Source organism: Scyliorhinus torazame, chromosome 6 (genome assembly GCF_047496885.1).
Source record: "Scyliorhinus torazame isolate Kashiwa2021f chromosome 6, sScyTor2.1, whole genome shotgun sequence".
Lineage (NCBI taxonomy): Eukaryota > Metazoa > Chordata > Chondrichthyes > Carcharhiniformes > Scyliorhinidae > Scyliorhinus > Scyliorhinus torazame.
In genome coordinates, this window is record NC_092712.1 from 75,666,464 (window position 1) to 75,684,118 (window position 17,655).

Sequence of the window (17,655 nt, forward strand, 5' to 3'; positions counted from 1 at the left end):
AGGAAAATCCCGCACAATGTCATTTTCCTTATTATAGTTGTGAGGAAATGACTGAGCTATTTTCCTGATTTTGCAGCAGTTTCGAGGGAAGAAAACTCTCAGAAAGTTGAAAAAAATAGAAGTTGCATTTGCCCACAGTTTCTATCAATCCAAAAGGCACACCTCCTTAACTCTTTCCATTTTGAACTCGTCGAATTGAAGCAATAGATCCTTTGCTTGTCTCGCGCAAGTCAAAGTCTGTCAAAGGACTAAATTGGAAGCTACAATATAAAAACAAATGCCCCTCTCATGTATGATGGTGTAATGATCATGGTACTGAACTTAAAGCCTGGAGGCTGTGTGTTCAAATGCCACCGTGGTAAATTTAAATTTGAATGCAGTAAATCTGGATGGTATGTCAATGGGGGGGGGGGGGGCACTAGCATTTCTTCTTCCTCCATCTTTTGGGTAGCTTTTTAAACGTACATATATTAGGCATAGATTTAACTTTTTGTTTTTATTGGTGACGTCCTTCCGCACATTATCTTGATATTGGTGCATATCACAAAATTCACTCCACACATGGATGGATTTGAGGGAACATTGCTCGGGACACAAAATGTGTAATCTCAAACAGCTGACTGGCCCTTTATTCATCCTGCTCTTATTTGAAAAGATTTCTCTCTTTTTGACCTGCAATACTGCAACATCCTGAAGAGTGACAAAGCGAACAAAAACAGGCAGCAGACAGTTTCATTAAAACTTGTCTCAAACAGATGAACCACTGTCACCAAGCCAAGATCCGGCATGTCTTGAAATCAGGTTCTGCAATTAAGTGGCACCTTTTATGGTCCTTCCACGCAAGTTAAAGATCCGTCTGCGCTGCGTCACCTTGATCACGATGCGGAGACAAGAATGAAGAAAAGGGAGTTCTTTAAAACGTAAATCCTACAGAATTCACGGTCGCGCAAACTGCCAAAGGTTTGACAGCTGCTGAGGCAAGGCAGTTAATCAAAACCCAATGAGAATTGTTGCAACCACAGTGCACAGCTGATTCAAGCCACAGGACAGATGTTGGATCAGGAGGTCACATGTGGACCTTGCCTCCCCCTCCCCCTCACCACTGTTACAGAACTGCAGTTGGGGCCAAGGATTATGGGAAAACATACATTCAGCAGTTTACTGAGCTTGGGAATATTCCTGGGGACACCTACCACTGAACACCTTCAACACTGCCTCAAGCACATGAGTTTCTTCAACTCAAGCTAAACCAAGTGATAGGGCGCCTAAACTATTAGAACAGATTCAATAAAGCGTTGCCCACTGACTCTCCAGCTGGATGTCAAAAAGCCTTTGCTACCGAAGGGCATACAAAATGCCATTTCCCAGTTTGATATCCCCAATAATCTGACCCAATGACACCAGGTCAAAAGCTTTCAGGACACTACACAAAATATGAATGTTGATTTTTGACATCTTTCTTCTGGTGTTAACGGCCTCAAAATGGGATCATTGATAAGACCATAAGACATAGGAGCAGAATTATGCCATTTGGCCCATCAAATCTGCTCCGGCATTCAATCATGGCTGATACGGGCGGCATGGTAGCACAGTGGTTAGCACTGTTGCTTCACAGCGCCAGGGACCCAGGTTTGATTCCTGACTTGGGTCACTGTCTGTGCAGAGTCTGCACATTCTCCCCGTGTCTGTGTGGGTTTCCTCCGGGCGCTCCGATTTCCTCCCACAAGTCCCGAAAGATGTGCAGGTTAGGTAAATTGGACATTCTGAATTATCCCTCTGTGTACCCGAACAGGCGCCGAGTATGGTGATTAGGGGATTTTCACAGTAACTTCATTGCAGTGTTAATGCAGGCCTACTTGTGACACCAATAAAGATTATTAGTTTCTGATCCTCATCCTCCTGACTTCTCCCCATAACCCACAATCCCCTTAGTAATCAAGAACCTATCTATCTTACAGTCCTGTTCACATCAGCAATGTGACCAGCAACATTTTACTTGGGGCCTACATCAAGATATCCAAAATACCCATCTGATTCAGAAATGGAGGCTCTTTGATCTAAATAGGACACCTATTACTATTTCTGGTGTGTGTGTTTGTCATCCATATTTGAAGAGGGCCACAACATCAACTAGAATTCATTGAGTTAAGTTTCAGTTATGTTGGAAGATCGCTAAATGTAAGCATAGGGAGATCAGGGGCTGGAGTCTCCGTTTCCCCAGCTGCCTGTTTCTCAGCGTCTCGCCGTTCGCTGGCAGCGGGATTCACTCTTCCCGCTGCTTGTCAATGGGATTTCCTATTGAAGCCATTCCACGGTACCAGGGGTGGGGTGAGCTGCCAGCGGGAAAAGGGAATCCCAACGGCTGGAGAATTCCGGCCCTGTTGCACTTGGAACACTTTCTTGCTGGTCACTGAAACAGTGTTCTGTTACTAGGAGGTGGTGCAATAGCTAATGAAACAGCACCATAAGGGAGAATCTTGTGCAAGATCTCTCCATGTCTCAGGGAAACCCTTCAGAGAGACTTTCAGAGTGTCCTGGAAATACTTTTTCTGACTTCGATATGAATGTTCCCTTCAATCATCTCACCATGGAAGAGCTTTTTTTGGCAAGTGCTGATCAGGTATTCTGGCAAGATGCCCTGAGCTCTGTACAGCAGAGTGTGGATGCTAAGCATAACAGTGGGAACCTCATCCTTTAGTCATGAGCTGGTTGAAGTTGGTGCAGTGCAGACTTCAACCAGTTCCACAGGCAGTGAAGAAGTGGCCCAGCTAAAGCAAAAGTTGGATTGCTTTTGTCAGCCCCATGAGAGTTCAAATCCCCCTTGTGCTCCAGCTGCAAAGTCAACTTACAGTTCCCGCTCAAAGAAACAAAAGGAAATGTGTCTACTTGGAAGTCCTGAGGCAGATGTACAGGAACCCATTAGCCCAAATTAATTTACTCAAGACAAAGTATAGCTTTTGCCAGCAAGACAAATATGACATCAAAAGCTTCCAAAGGATATGAAAAGACTTGCTGTTCCCATGTCTGTCAGAAACACTTTACACAAAATGCTATGTTTTGAAGTGCAGTTGCTATTGTTTAGCAACAAAGGCAGTGAGCAGTTTGCACACAGCAACATCCTATTGACAGGAATAAACTGGTTTATGGTGGTCGATCAACAACAACAACAACAATTTATATTTAGATTGCCCTTGACATAGTAAAACATTTCAATGGTGCTTATAGGAGATGATCAACATCTGACACCAGGCCACAGAAGGCGATATTAGGGCAGCAGTAGAATAGGTGCAAGGACATCTTAAAGGAGAGAGGAAAAGGTGGACAGTTGGCTAGGCTTAGGGGGTAATTCCAATAACTCAGCCTTCAGATGGCTGAAGGTCAAGTGGAGGATGCACAAGGGGTCAGAGGTCGAGGAGCACAGATATTTCAGAGGGTTGTGAGGCTCACGAGATTACAAAGATAGGAAGGGGCGAGGTCATTTGTAAGCAAGGATGAGAATTTGAAAATAAGGCTTCGCTGGGCCTGGGGCCAATGTAGGTCAGCGAGCACAGGGATTGGGATTTGGTGTAAGGTAGCCAGTGTTTGCATTATTTTGCTTATATATCTGATTGCCATTGTTACGAGGTTGTACTTTGCAAAGATAGAGGGCGGAATTCTCCCAACCTGCCCATGGCAGGTTTGGTGGCGAGCGAGTGCAGAGAATATAGAACATAGAATATACAGTGCAGAAGGAGGCCATTCGGCCCATCGAGTCTGCACCGACCCACTTAAGCCCTCACTTCCACCCTATCCCCGTAACGCAATAGCCCCAACTAACCTTTTTTTGGTCACTAAGGGCAATTTATAATGGCCAATACTGCACGTCTTTGGACTGTGGGAGGAAACCGGAGCACCTGGAGGAAACCCACGCAGACACGGGGAGAACGTGCAAACTCCACACAGACAGAACTTGGCGAGAACTCAAAAGTAAGAAAACCACTTGTGTAAAATCACGTTGGAATTCTCCCAATGGCGGGTTAATGGTGTGTCGTTCTTGGAAAGTGGCAGGGATTCAATTTGCATTCATTTGAATGCTCATTAAAACAGATGCCCGCAAGAATTCCATCAGGCCTGTCAATCTTGTGTTATGCCAGCGGGAAATTACGTCGATGTCATACTAAATTGGTAAAGGGTGGTGTGCCCAAGACAGAGACTTTGAGGTGAGTGCAACATGCAAAGTCTGCCTGCAATACTGTTGCGCTGCTCCTGATGCGCTGCCAGACAGAGCAGTCTCTGCCATCCATCTGCATGCCCAGCTGGTCTTCATGGACAGCGCAGTGCTGCTGGACCCATTGACCCTCCTGCGTCACCCACTCAGGTCAGTACTCTGCCTGGGGTTGGGGGATGCAGGGATCTGCTTGCCCATGGCTCCACACACCAGTGTCTACCTGGACAGCACTGTGCTGTGGAACTCAGACATCCACCACAACAAAAGTCCGAAGTTCAACCACGATGCGTTGCGAGGCGAGGAGGGAGGAGTTGGAGGGTCAGATGAAGACAAGGGAGGCAATGTGGAAGGAAAGCTGTGTAAGGAGGGAGGTGGGGGAATAGAAAACAGTAGGGGTAAATGTGGAAGGAAGGCTGGACAAGGAGGGGGTGGGGAAAGGGCTAGGGCTCACGATGGCAGGCAGAAGAGCAAGGAGGGGGATGAAGTAGACGAGCAATGTAAGGCAGAAGGAAGACTGGTGGGGGAGGGAAGCTGGACCCCGACAAGGTTGCGGGACAGACAGGCAAATAAGGGGGTCTCTGGGGTGCATTATTGGAAGAGGAAGCACGGAGACTGCAGGTTATGGGGTGGATGCCCGTTAGTGTGGCACATTAGGGATGATTCATACTAATACTAAACAGGTTGGGGCTGCAGTACCTGTTGTTCACAGTCCTCTTTGTAATCGGGAACTACATCCAGGCTCCTATTTAAATTCTGGGGCTGGCAGACAGGAGTCAGAAAGAACAGACATTCCTGTTGTGAAATGGAAAGGATTCACAGATGATAAGCAAGTCCAGCTGCTATGTGGACCTCAGTCTGAAGCCACAGAAAGGAGATAGTGCAGAAGAGGAGCGGGCATGCAGCAGCAGCAATCACTGGAAGCATGAGGTATCCCAACAGTGAGGGGCAAAGGTTGTGTGCTCCAAAGAAACATTGCACAGCTTGGTGTGCAGCACTGCCCTGTAGTCGACATTCCTGGGCATGGCGGACTCAGTTTTGGGCTGCAGATGGTATGGTGATGGTCACAGGGGCATCTGCAACCTGTAGATGGAGAACACATAATAAAGATGAGGGGGGTATGTGAAGCTCCCATGAGGGGGGATCCCCAGTAAGGGATGGCACACACAGCTTCCAAATGGGATGGGTACAAGTCCATGTGAGGCATGGGCGCCTCACAGGTGATGGTGTTGCTCTTTTTAGCCTCAGTCTATTGGCTCTGATTACGTCACCTTTGCTCACGAGTCGCCAGGTATCTTTATGATACCGCCACGTGGTTCAAGTTCAGGTTATGATTAATAATACAGCACACCGCTTAGTAAGGATTAAAACAACGGTCATTTATTATATTAAACAAGCAATATTAATACCCTAATACTACTTTCTATATAATAAACCTATCACTACTGGCCAATACTTAACTTAGGAAGAGCCCACCAGGGCAGGGAAACGAATGGCTTGGCCAATCAGATCTGGCCCGCGGGATTCAAAAGGCTGCTACAGTTCGGTGGCTAGGTGTCTCTACCGGATAGCGATCGCTGGATTCAAACTTACTGTTGCCGGTTGCTGTTCTTGCGAAGGTCTCGAGCAGGCGAAGAGGAGAGAGAGAGAGATCTGAACTTGGCCCCTCACTTTTATAGGGCCCAGGGGCTTCCCGCCTCCCGGGGCTGCCCTTGACCCTGAGTCCCAAGTGATTGGATTTGTCCCCAATCCCTGGGGTCGATGTGTCCAATGGTGAGGCGATTCCTCGATCGGGGGGTGGTCGCTCACCTGTCTTTGTTTCGGCCACTGCAGGCGCCGACAGGTCTGGCCCGATATTCAATTGCTAATATGTTGCAATTGTTCCCGGGGATAGCCGATTTAACTGTGGATGCCTGGATAGATGGGCTGCAAACAGTCCTGAATGTAACTCAAATACCTGGGTTGATGGGCTGTTGATAGCCCTGAGTATCGATCTGGGCTAACTTCCCCAGAGCCGAATATGCAATACTGTCTGCAGCTGCCTGCTTGTGTCTTCTTAGCTGCTTTTCCCAGCAGTCTTTCGGGTTAGCCATTTCAAACTGGGTTTTGGCCAGATTAATCGGAACGCAGCCATTTTACATGGCTACAATGGTCTCTGTTGGGAGTGTGTCAATGTTCACAATGACAGGATCCAGTGTTAGTGGGGTAGGTTGGGGAATAAAAGGCAGCATCTCTACCTGCGCATTGTGAGGCTCCAGATAAATTGAAGCATGCGGTCAGTGAGAGAGGGAAGGTCAAACTCCATCCTTTAATAGAGGTGAAGGGCCACCAACTTGTCTTCCAAAATTGAAAGTAAGATTGGTTCTGTCTGGAAGCGGTTTTAAGAAGTGTGGGAGAACCACTCAGATGGGCTCTGGGCCCCCTTATTGGAACACAAACTCACTTGTTGGTGCCGCTACAGTGGACAGGGTCCAAGTCAATTACACAGGACTCAGAGCCATTGCCCAGAAAGTAACAGCAAGCTAGACTTCTAATTTAGCACTTTGAAATTAACTCAATAGCCTCACGTCAAATTTGGAAAAGTTATATAAAGGAAGACAGTAATGCAGCCTTGGAGAGTGAATGCTACAGTGAAGGGTGCACAGTTGAATGAATTCTACCATCCCATCAACAAACGGGAGTCATGGGTTAACAATTAATGCCGTTCATCAGTGGCCAAACAGATTGCACAACAAACAAATGTTTATAGTTATACCAAGTCAATGAGTCGAGTTCAGAGCCACATTGGTTCAATATGTAATTCACAAATTGTTATTCCCCCACAAAGCTCCAGATGTGATATCTATGGAATGGAATGCTGCTCACCGCTATGTTTGTGCTAGAGTCCCTGGGGTAAGGTAGCATGAGGAACAATGTGATCTAAGGTGCCAAAGATTAGTTTCGCAACTTCTCCCATAGCTCCCTCATTCACATCTTTGTACTCAGCATCCTATATCCATTGTGGTCTTTTCAGAGAGGAGCTAAAAGAATGGATCCAGTGGTCAAGAAGCTTTTCTGTAGGGGAGCTGGTAGAAGGACTGGGGGCCCCGATCGGGTTGGAAGAGATAGTGGAGGGCTTGAAGGCCATGCAGTTGGGTAAGGCCCCGGGACCAGACGGGTACCCAGTGGAGTTCTACAAAACTTTCTCCGGGATATTGGGACCGGTGCTGATGAAGGTGTTTAATGAGGTAAGGGAAAGAGAGGTTCTGCCCCAGACGATGTCACAGGTCACGATTTCGATTAACCTGAAAAGGGACAAGAACCCGGAGCTATGTGGGTCTTATAGGTCGATTTCCCTGTTGAACGCCAAACTGTTGGCCAAAATGTTGTCCTCCAGGATTGAGGATTGTGTACCGAACGTCATTGTGGAGAATCAGATGGGGTTCGTTAAGGGCAGGCAGCTGGTGGCCAATGTAAGAAGGCTGTTAAACGTGCTCATGATGCCCCCGGAAAGTAGGGAGGTGGAGGTAGTGGTCACGATGGATGCGGAAAAAGCTTTTGACAGGGTTGAATGGGATTATTTATGGGAGGTTCTGGGGCGGTTCGGATTTTGGCGGGGCTTTATTGATTGGGTCAGGTTGCTTTACCAGGTCCTGTGGCAAATGTATGGACGAACAGGACGACTTCAGACTATTTTAGACTGCACCGGGGGACGAGACAGGGATGCCTCCTCTCCCCACTGTTGTTTGCGCTGGCTATAGAGCCGCTGGCAATTGCTCTGAGGGCCTCAAGGGGCTGGTCCAGGAGGGGGAGGGTGGAGGAGGGGGGGGGGGGGTGGTGGGGGGGGGGGGGGGTGGAGCACAGAGTCTCGCTGTAAGCGGACGACTTGCTTCTGTATGTTTCAGATCCAGTTGAGGGAATGGAAGAAATCATAGAAATTTGGGGGGAATTCGGCCAGTTTTCGGGGTATAAGCTTAATATGGGGAAGAACGAGATGTTTGCGGTCCAGGTGAGGGGTCAGGAGAGGCGACTGGGGGAACTGCCGTTTAGATTGGTAGGGGACAGTTTCAGGTACCTGGGTATCCAAGTGGCGCGGGATTGGGACAGGCTACATAAATTGAACTTGGCCCGGTTGGTGGATCAGATGAAAGATGATTTCCGGACTTCCGGTGGCGACTATGGAGGAGTAAGTCACACATTTGGTGGCTCTCGATCCGGTTGGACTTTTGGACCTTTTCCCCCGACTTTTTTGTACTTTTGAGTGCTAGTTCGGAAGGAATAGGCACTCAGGCACTGACTCCAGACACAGGTGTATGGAATTAAGAAGCAGAAAGAATCGCAAACAGCTGAAGAAGTGGGCAAACAAGGGCAGTGCAGAAGCTGCTGCTGAGGACAATATGACCGATGTCCGGACCCCGGTGCAGACAGCCCAGCCAACAACAGAGTATCTGTTGAAGATCATCCAAGAGGGCTTTACTGCTTTGAAGTGGGACAGTTTAGACCTGATTCAGAAGTCTATCGAGCGCCTTGAGCATAGGCTGGATGCCCAGGATCGTACGATCCAGAAGCTGGAAAAGGCGCTGGAGGAGCAGGAGAATCACCAAACGGTGGTGGAGGCGGAGGTGGTGAGGCTGAAGGACCAGCAAATATGGCTCCTAGAAAAGGTGGAGGATCTGGAAAATAGGTCTCGTCGGCAGAATTTGAGAATCGTTGGTCTCCCGGAGGGGGCTGAGGGAGAGGATGCCGCAGAGTATGTGGCGGGCATGTTCCAGAACTGTTGGGAGATGATGTCTTCCCGCGCCTGGTGGAGATGGACAGGGTGCACAGGGCGCTGGCGAAGCAGCCGTGAGCGGGGTGCCCCCCCCCCCCCCACCCCCGATCAATGGTGGTCCGGTTTCACAGGTTCCTAGACAAGCTACAGTGGGCCAAGTGCACGCAGAGCTGCAATTGGATAACAGTATCTTGCGCATCTACCAGGACCTGAGCGTGGAGGTGGCCAGAAGAAGGGATACAGGCAAGTCAAAGAGATTCTGTTTAAGAGGCAGGTGAAGTTTGCGCTGATGTATCCGGCGCGCCTGTGGGTCACACACGAGGGACGGCACCATTACTTTGAGGAGCCCGAGGATGCGATGGACTTCACCAAGAGAGAAGGGCTGGTGCCAAACTGAGGACTTTTTGGACTTGAGTTAATAAGACATTGAGCAATGTTTACACATTTTTCTGGTGCTATGTGTTTTTCTTTTTTTTCTTCCTGGTTTTTCTGTTTCCCTCCTGTACTTGAGTTTTTGTTGGGATAAAAGAGGGAAGTTAAGGTATGTGGTGCTGGGGGCTTTTTGTGTTCGGATCAGGGGGGTTGGAAGTGCCTATTACTTATTCTGTTTTATTTGATTTGCACTAGCGTTGGGGTTCTCTTTGTTTCTTGTTTTGTTTGTTTCTTTTCAGAGCAATTGCTCGAGGATGGCTGGTTTGGGGAAGTGGTGCTGATGGGCGGGGAGATGGGTCAGAGGGAGCAAAAGGTGGGAGACTTGTTGGCGCCGGAGTCAAGAGTCACCAGGCTAGCTGGGTGAGCTGTTGTACAGAACCAGGTGGGGGGGGGGGGTGTATTTAGTTAGTTTATGGCAGGGGTTAGGTTACAGGGTGTTGTTGCTAGGGGTGGGAGGGGGGTAGTTGCTCTGCTGACGAGGAGGGACTTAGGTGCGGGATCATGGAGGAGATCGGAGGTGGGGGCTGCCAGGAGGCAGGCCAGGGGAAGCGCGATACAGGGGCTGGGGGCGGCCGCAAGAAAGGGGATGGCTGATCGGCGGGGGGGGGGGCACAGTACCCCTCAACTAGGCTGATCACCTGGGACGTTAGAGGGCTAAATGGGCCGGTAAAGAGGGCGCGTGTGTTCGCGCATCTGAGGGTGCTGAAAGCGGATGTGATGATGCTTCAGGAGACTCATCTGAAAGTAGCTGACCAGGCCAGATTGAGGAAGGTCTGGATTAGCCAGGTCTTCCACTCGGGGCTGGACACTAAAACCAGGGCAGCCGCGATTTTGGTCAACAAACGGGTGCAATTTGAGGCGGGCAGCACAATCTCGGATGGGGGGGGCAGATTTGTCATGGTGAGTGGCAAGCTCGAGGGGATGAGGGTAGTTTTGGTCAATGTATATGCCCCAAATTGGGATGATGTGGATATTATAAAGAGACTGCTGGGGAAGATACCTGACCTGGACACGCACATGCTGATTATGGGAGGGGATTTTAACACAGTCCTTGACCCCGGCCTAGACCAGTCATGTTCAAGTAAGATGCAGGCAGTGGCGAAAGAACTGAGGGGGTTTATGGAGCAAATGGGGGGGGGGGCTGATCCACGGAGGGCTAGTCGGCCGACAGGGAGGGAGTTTTCGTTCTATTCACGTCCATAAGGTGTATTCCCGAATTGATTTTTTTCATCATGAGCAGGGATTTGCTAGCGGGGGTGACGGACGTAGAATATTCGGCGATTGCTATTTCGGACCATGCTCCGCACTGGGTGGATCTGCAGGTCTGTAAGGAAAGTTTTCAGCGTCCTCAATGGAGGCTGGAGGTCGGTTTGTGGCGGACGAGGCGGTGTGTGAGAGGGTGAGGAAATGTCTGCAAAACTACCTGCAGGCCAATGACACAGGGGAAGTCTCAGCGGCGGTGCTCTGGGAAGCGCTGAAGGCGGTGGTGAGAGGGGAGCTGATTTCGATCAGAGCACATAGGGACAGGACGGACAGGGCAGAAATGGACCGACTGGTAAGGGAGATCTTACAGACAGACAGGAGATATGCGGAGACCCCGAGGGCAGAGCTATTAAGGGAACGACGAAGGCTACAGACTGAGTTTGGGGTGTTGTCCACAGCTAAGGCTGTGGAGCAGCTTAGGAAGGCGAGGGGTGCGATTTATGGGCACGGGGAGAAAGCCAGGAGAATGCTGGCACAGCAACTGAGGAAGAGGGAAGTGGCCAGGGAAATAGGGAAGGTAGTCGACGGGGGGGGAAACTTGGTAGGGGATTCGGCGGGGCTGAACAAGGTGTTTAGGGACTTCTATAGTAAGCTTTATTCCTCGGACCCCCCCCTGCTCTCCTTCCCCGGCTGGAGGGGATGAGACGCTTTCTGGATGAACTGACCTTCCCAAAAGTGGGCAGGGAATTGGTAGACGGATTGGGGGCCCCGATCAGGACCGAAGAAATATTGAGGGGCTTGACGGCCATGCAATCGGGTAAAGCCCTGGGGCCGGATGGGTATCCGGAGTTTTACAAAAAGTTCTCCGAGATAGTGGGGCCGGTGCTGGCTAGGGCTTTTTGTTTTAAAATATATTTATTAGAATTTTTTAACATAATTTTTCTCCCTTACAAACAATAACCCCCCCCCCCCACCCCCCCCCCCCCCCCCGTAACAAAATAACGAGAAATCGCACAGAGCAAGATATATACATGGCAAAATGATATGTTTACATAGCTTTGTACACTGGCTCTCTCCCGTACGTGCCAGTTTCCCCAACCCTTCATGTTATCTCTTGCGCATCCACCCTCCCAGGCAGTCCCCCATTCCCCCCCCCCCCGGGTTGCTGTTGCTGCTGTCCGACCTTCACCTAACGCTCCACGAGATGGTCTAGGAACGGTTGCCACCGCCTGTAGAACCCCTGCGCAGACCCTCTCAAGGCGAACTTAATCCTCTCCAGGTTTATGAACCCAACCATGTCATTTATCCAAGCCTCCACGCTGGGGGGCTTCGCCTCCTTCCACATTAGCAAGATCCTTCGCCGGGCTACTAGGGACGCAAAGGCCAGAATGCCGGCCTCTTTCACCTCCTGCACTTCCGGTTCATCCACTACTCCAAATATTGCTAGCCCCCAGCTTGGCTTGACCCGGACTTTCACCACCTGAGATATTGCTCCCACCACTCCTCTCCAGAACCCCTCCAGTGCCGGGCATGACCAAAACATATGGACATGGTTCGCCGGGCTCCCTGAGCACCTTCCACATCTGTCCTCTACCCCAAAGAACCTGCACAACATCGCCCCCGTCAAGTGCGCTCTGTGAACCACCTTAAATTGTATCAGGCTGAGCCTGGCACACGAGGAGGAGGAATTAACCCTACCTAGGGCATCAGCCCACAGACCTTCCTCGATCTCCTCCCACAGCTCCTCCTCCCATTTTCCCTTCAACTCTTCGACCAGCGCTTCCCCCTCTTCTTTCATCTCCTGGTGTATTGCCGACACGATGCCCTCCCCGACCCATACACCCGAGATCACCCTGTCTTGAATTTCTTGTGCCGGGAGCAACGTGAATTCCCTCACCTGTCGCCTCACAAAAGCCCTCACCTGCATATATCTAAAGGCATTTCCCGGGGATAACTCGAACTTCTCCTCCAGTGCCCCTAGGCTCGCAAACGTCCCGTCGATGAACAGCTCCCCCATTCTTCTAATCCCCGCCTGATGCCAGCTCTGGAACCCCCCGTCCATCTTCCCCGGGACAAACCAGTGGTTACCCCTGATCGGGGACCACACTGATGCTCCCATTTCACCCATGTGCCATCTCCACTGGCCCCAGATCCTTAGCGTTGCCGCCACCACCGGGCTCGTGGTGTACTTTGACGGCGAGAGCGGCAGAGGTGCCGTCACCAGCGCCACAGGCTCGTTCCTTTACAGGACGGCATCTCCATCCTATTCCATGCCGCCCCCTCTCCCTCCATAACCCACTTGCGGATCATCGCCACATTTGCTGCCCAGTAGTAGCTCCCTAGGTTTGGCAGCGCCAACCCTCCTCGGTCCCTACTGCGTTCCAGGAACCCTCTCCTTACCCTCGGGGTCTTATTCGCCCACACAAACCCCATAATACTCCTACCTACTCTCTTAAAAAAGGCCTTGGTGATCATGATGGGAAGGCACTGAAACACAAACAGAAACCTCGGAAGGACCACCATGTTGACCGACTGCACTCTACCCGCCAGCGAGAGCGGTAACATGTCCCATCTTTTGAAGTCCTCCTCCATTTTCTCCACCAACCTCGTCAGATTCAGTTTGTGTAGGGCCCCCCAACTCCTGGCTATCTGGATCCCCAGATACCGAAAGCTCCCCTCCGCCCTCCTCAGCGGTAGGTCCCCTATCCCTCTTTCTTGGTCCCCTGCCTGTAATACAAAGAGCTCACTCTTCCCTACATTGAGCTTATAGCCCGAAAACTCCCCAAACTCCCTTAGAGTCTGCATGACCTCCACCATCCCCTCCATTGGATCCGCCACATACAGCAACAGGTCATCCGCATATAGCGACACCCGATGCTCTTCTCCCCCTCGGACCACCCCCTTCCATTTATTAGACTCCCTCAATGACATGGCCAATGGTTCGATCGCCAATGCAAACAACAGGGGGGACAGGGGGCACCCCTGCCTCGTCCCTCGGTACAGCGAAAGTACTCCGACCTCCGCCGGTTCGTCACTACACTCGCCACCGGGGCTCTGTAAAGGAGCTTAACCCAGCTGATAAACCCTCCCCCGAACCCAAACCTACGCAGCACCTCCCAGAGGTACTCCCACTCTACTCGGTCAAAGGTCTTCTCCGCATCCATAGCTGCCACTATCTCCGCCTCTCCCTCCTCCGATGGCATCATCATCACGTTTAAGAGCCGCTGCACGTTAGTGTTTAATTGCCTGTCCTTTACGAATCCTGTCTGGTCCTCGTGGATTACCCCCGGGATACAGTCCTCGATCCTCGTGGCCAGCACTTTTGTCAGCAACTTAGCACTCACATTGAGGAGCGAGATCGGCCTGTACGATCCACATTGCAGTGGGTCCTTGTCCCGCTTTAGGATCAAAGAAATTGTCGCTTCCGACATTGTCGGGGGCAGGGTCCCCTCCTCTCTTGTCCCATTAAAGGTCCTCACTAGTAGCGGGGCCAACAGGTCTACGTACTTCCTGTAGAACTCCACCGGGAACCCGTCCGGTCCCGGGGCCTTCCCCGCCTGCATACTCCCCAAACCCTTGCTCAGCTCCTCCAACCCAATTGGTGCCCCCAAACCAGCCACATCTTGCTCCTCCACCCTCGGGAATCTCAGTTGGTCTAGGAATCGTCTCATCCCCTCTTCCCCCGCTGGGGGCTAGGATCTGTACAGCTCTTCATAGAAGGCCTTAAATACCTCGTTTATTTTCGTCGCACTCCGAACCGTGGCTCCCCTTCCATCTTTGACTCCCCCTATTTCCCTCGCTGCCATCCTCTTACGGAGCTGGTGTGCCAGCATCCGACTAGCCTTTTCCCCATACTCGTAGGTCGCCCCCTGCGCCTTCCTCCACTGTGCCTCCGCCTTCCCTGTGGTCAACAGGTCAAACTCCGTCTGGAGCCGTCGTCTTTCCCCAAGTAATCTTTCCTCCGGGGCCTCTGCGTATCTCCTGTCCACTCTCAAAATCTCCCCCACTAACCTCTCCCTTTCCATGCCCTCTGTCTTCTCCCTATGAGCCCTGATGGAGATTAGCTCTCCCCTGATCACCGCCTTCAACGCCTCCCATACCACCCCCACCCGCACCTCCCCGTTGTCATTGGCCTCCAAGTACCTTTCGATACACCCCCTCACCTTCCCACACACCACCTCATCCGCCAGCAGTCCCACATCCAGCCGCCACAGCGGGCGTTGGTCCCTCTCCTCTCCCAGCTCAAGTTCCACCCAGTGTGGGGCGTGGTCCGAAACGGCTATGGCCGAATACTCCGTCCCCTCCACCCTCGGGATGAGAGCCCTGCCCAGAACAAAAAAAATCTATACGGGAGTAGGCTTTGTGTACATGGGAGAAGAAAGAAAATTCCCTGGCCTGCGGCCTTGCAAACCGCCATGGGTCCACTCCCCCCATCTGATCCATAAACCCCCTAAGCACCTTGGCCGCTGCCGGCCTCTTTCCAGTCCTTGATTTGGAGCGGTCCAGTGCTGGATCCAACACTGTATTGAAGTCCCCTCCCATTATCAGGCCTCCTATCTCCAGGTCCGGAATGCGCCCCAACATGCGCTTCATGAATCCGGATTGGAGGGGCTCTCCTTTTCTGGGCCAGTCCCGTGTCCGCGCCTCCCTCACCCTCCAGTCATTGAGCTTCAATGAACTTATCTTGTTCTTTGTTTAACCTAAGAAAATCTGGCTGAGTAATTCTTTACAGCCTAAAAGTGTAAACAGTAGGACCCGTACAGAATTGGCAAAGCACATCCTCTCTAAATTCAGAAAGAGTCACTTTGTAAAGTTCTAGGCAAGCGACCACACGGAAGTGATGGCTGTTACAAAACTCAATATTTATTTTATCTACTAGATATAACTCCTAATCAGCAAAGGGTCTCCTGCACCTGGCCCACACTTGGGCTGGGATATTTATGTCCCAGTGAACCCTTGCTTAAAGGTGTAGCTCCGCTCCCTCACCTGGGGAGATCATAGTCAGGTGAGGTCACTGGGACTCTGACATTGCAGACCCCGTGGCCTCCAGTCGGGTTATAACACGCTGTTAGAGTCAAAACAGGTGTGGGAGAATAAGGGAGGAATTTTACCCCTCCTCACGGGGCCATAACAATACCCTCGGTGGAAATTAGTTTGGACTCTGACCAGTTTCACTGGCAATAGGGACAAAAAGGCCCAGCTAAGATAGGCTTGGATTGTTTTGTGGGGCGCCCACATGAATAATCCAGGCTCTGCCACTCCAAGCTTCATACTTTAAGAAATCACAGTGTACTGTCAGCTGAGGGAGCTCAATGTTTGAAGGCCTTTGACCAATAAGCTATATTGGGACTCCGCAGCCCGCAGACCCAACGTCAATAAGGTCACTGCCTCAAAATCATAGAGGCATGCCCACCGCAGGAGAGAGGTAGTCAGCCAGCAGGGCCCACTGGTATGGGTGGTCAGCTAGCACACTCTGCAGGTATCTAAGGCCAGCCACCAGAGCTGGTAGTCAGCTGGCATTCTCCACAGTTATGGGTGGTTAGTCAGTACACTCCATAAAGGCAGGAGGTCAAATGGCACATTCTGCAGGCACAGGAAGCACCACAGACTACATCAGCAGATGTGCTCTGCACATTAGGGAAAACAGCTTTTACTCACCAAGCTCGAAATTGGCCTCAGAATTGAGGTATTGTATGGGCGGGATTCTCCGACCCCCCCCGCTGGGCCGCAGAATCGCTGGGGGGCAGCTGGAATCCCACCCCGCCGCCCCGATGCCGGCTGCCGAATTCTCCGGCGTCGTTTTTTGGCGGGGGTGGGAATCGCGCCGCGCCGGTCGGGAGCCGTTGGCAGTGACACCCCCGGCAATTCTCCGCTCCGCGATGGGCCGAGCGGCCGCCCGTTTTCGGCCAGTCCCGCTGGCGTAAATTACACAAGGTTCTTACCGGGGGGGGACCTGGCTCTGCGGGTGGCCTGCGGAGTCCTCGGGGGGGGGGGGGGCGCGGGGAGATCAGGCCCCGGAGGGGGTCCCCACGGTGGCCTGGCCCGCGATCGGGGCCCACCGATCTGCGGGCGGGCCTGTGCCGTGGGGGCACTCTTTCCCTCCGCGCCAGCCGCTGTAAAGCTCCGCCATGGCCGGCGCGGAGAAGAAACCCCCTGCGCATGCGCAGGAATCACGGCAGAGGTTCTGGGAACACGCTGGCGCTCCTGCGCATGCATCAACTGCCGCTGGTTGGCGCGACGCCAACCACTCCAACGCCAGTGCTGCTCGGAAGGCACATCACTGGTATGGTTAAAATAGACGGTGCACCCAAGTTTTACTGCCTGAGCAGCCAAGCTCCTGACTGAAAGCACAAATCACAGAAACGCCCACATTTAGGTTAAAAAGGTCCTGACTGTTGATCCGTCACAAGAAAGTCTTTCCAACTCACCCCACAGATGGCAGTCTGCATTATAGCATCAGCGCCATCCTCTGAAGAGTTCAGACTTGCAGCAATAGCCTGATTGTGCAGCAGTGTGCTGAACGTCGCCCCGTCAGAATTCAATGGTAGAACATTTCGGAAGCTAAATTGACTCCTACATGTTTCACCAGCTGTACAAGGATTTTTCTGCAAGACACCGAACCCTTAAAGGAAACACATTTACAGGTGAGGATATGTTATTAGAGCTGAGCTTAGCAAAGTAAGGAAGAAGAATTTGGGAAAAGTATGCAATCAGAAGATGATGTTCACACCTTTAAGTTCAACCCTCTGAAGTTTTTTTGAAAAGTTTTTTTATTCCAATTTTCAACATTTTAAATTTTACAAAAAAACACACACCCAACATTTTAAGACACACCCAAAGCTAAGACATCTACCTCCCACCCAGTAAGAACCCCCCCCCCCCCCTTAACAGTCGACGGCAACCAAATCTCCAAAATGAACAAACCCCAACTATTGTGGAACCCATCACTCGCAAACCGCACCCCCCCCCCCCCCTCCCCAACCCCCCTTAGGGCAAATGTCACCTTCTCCAGGGCTAATAAGTCCCCCGCCATGGCGAGACGCAGGGTAGAGAAGCTGACCTCCAC

General features: G+C 51.4%; 1 protein-coding gene across 1 annotated transcript in view; it reads right to left on the reverse strand.

Annotated features, from left to right (window-relative positions):
* LOC140424846 (integrin beta-1-like) overlaps positions 1-17,655 on the reverse strand; it is a 213,064-nt gene that overhangs the window by 74,233 nt on the left and 121,176 nt on the right. The window contains exon 9 of the mRNA XM_072508338.1: positions 2,587-2,596. Within this exon, the coding sequence (XP_072364439.1) occupies positions 2,587-2,596 (10 nt within the window). The remainder of the gene's footprint in view (positions 1-2,586; positions 2,597-17,655) is intronic.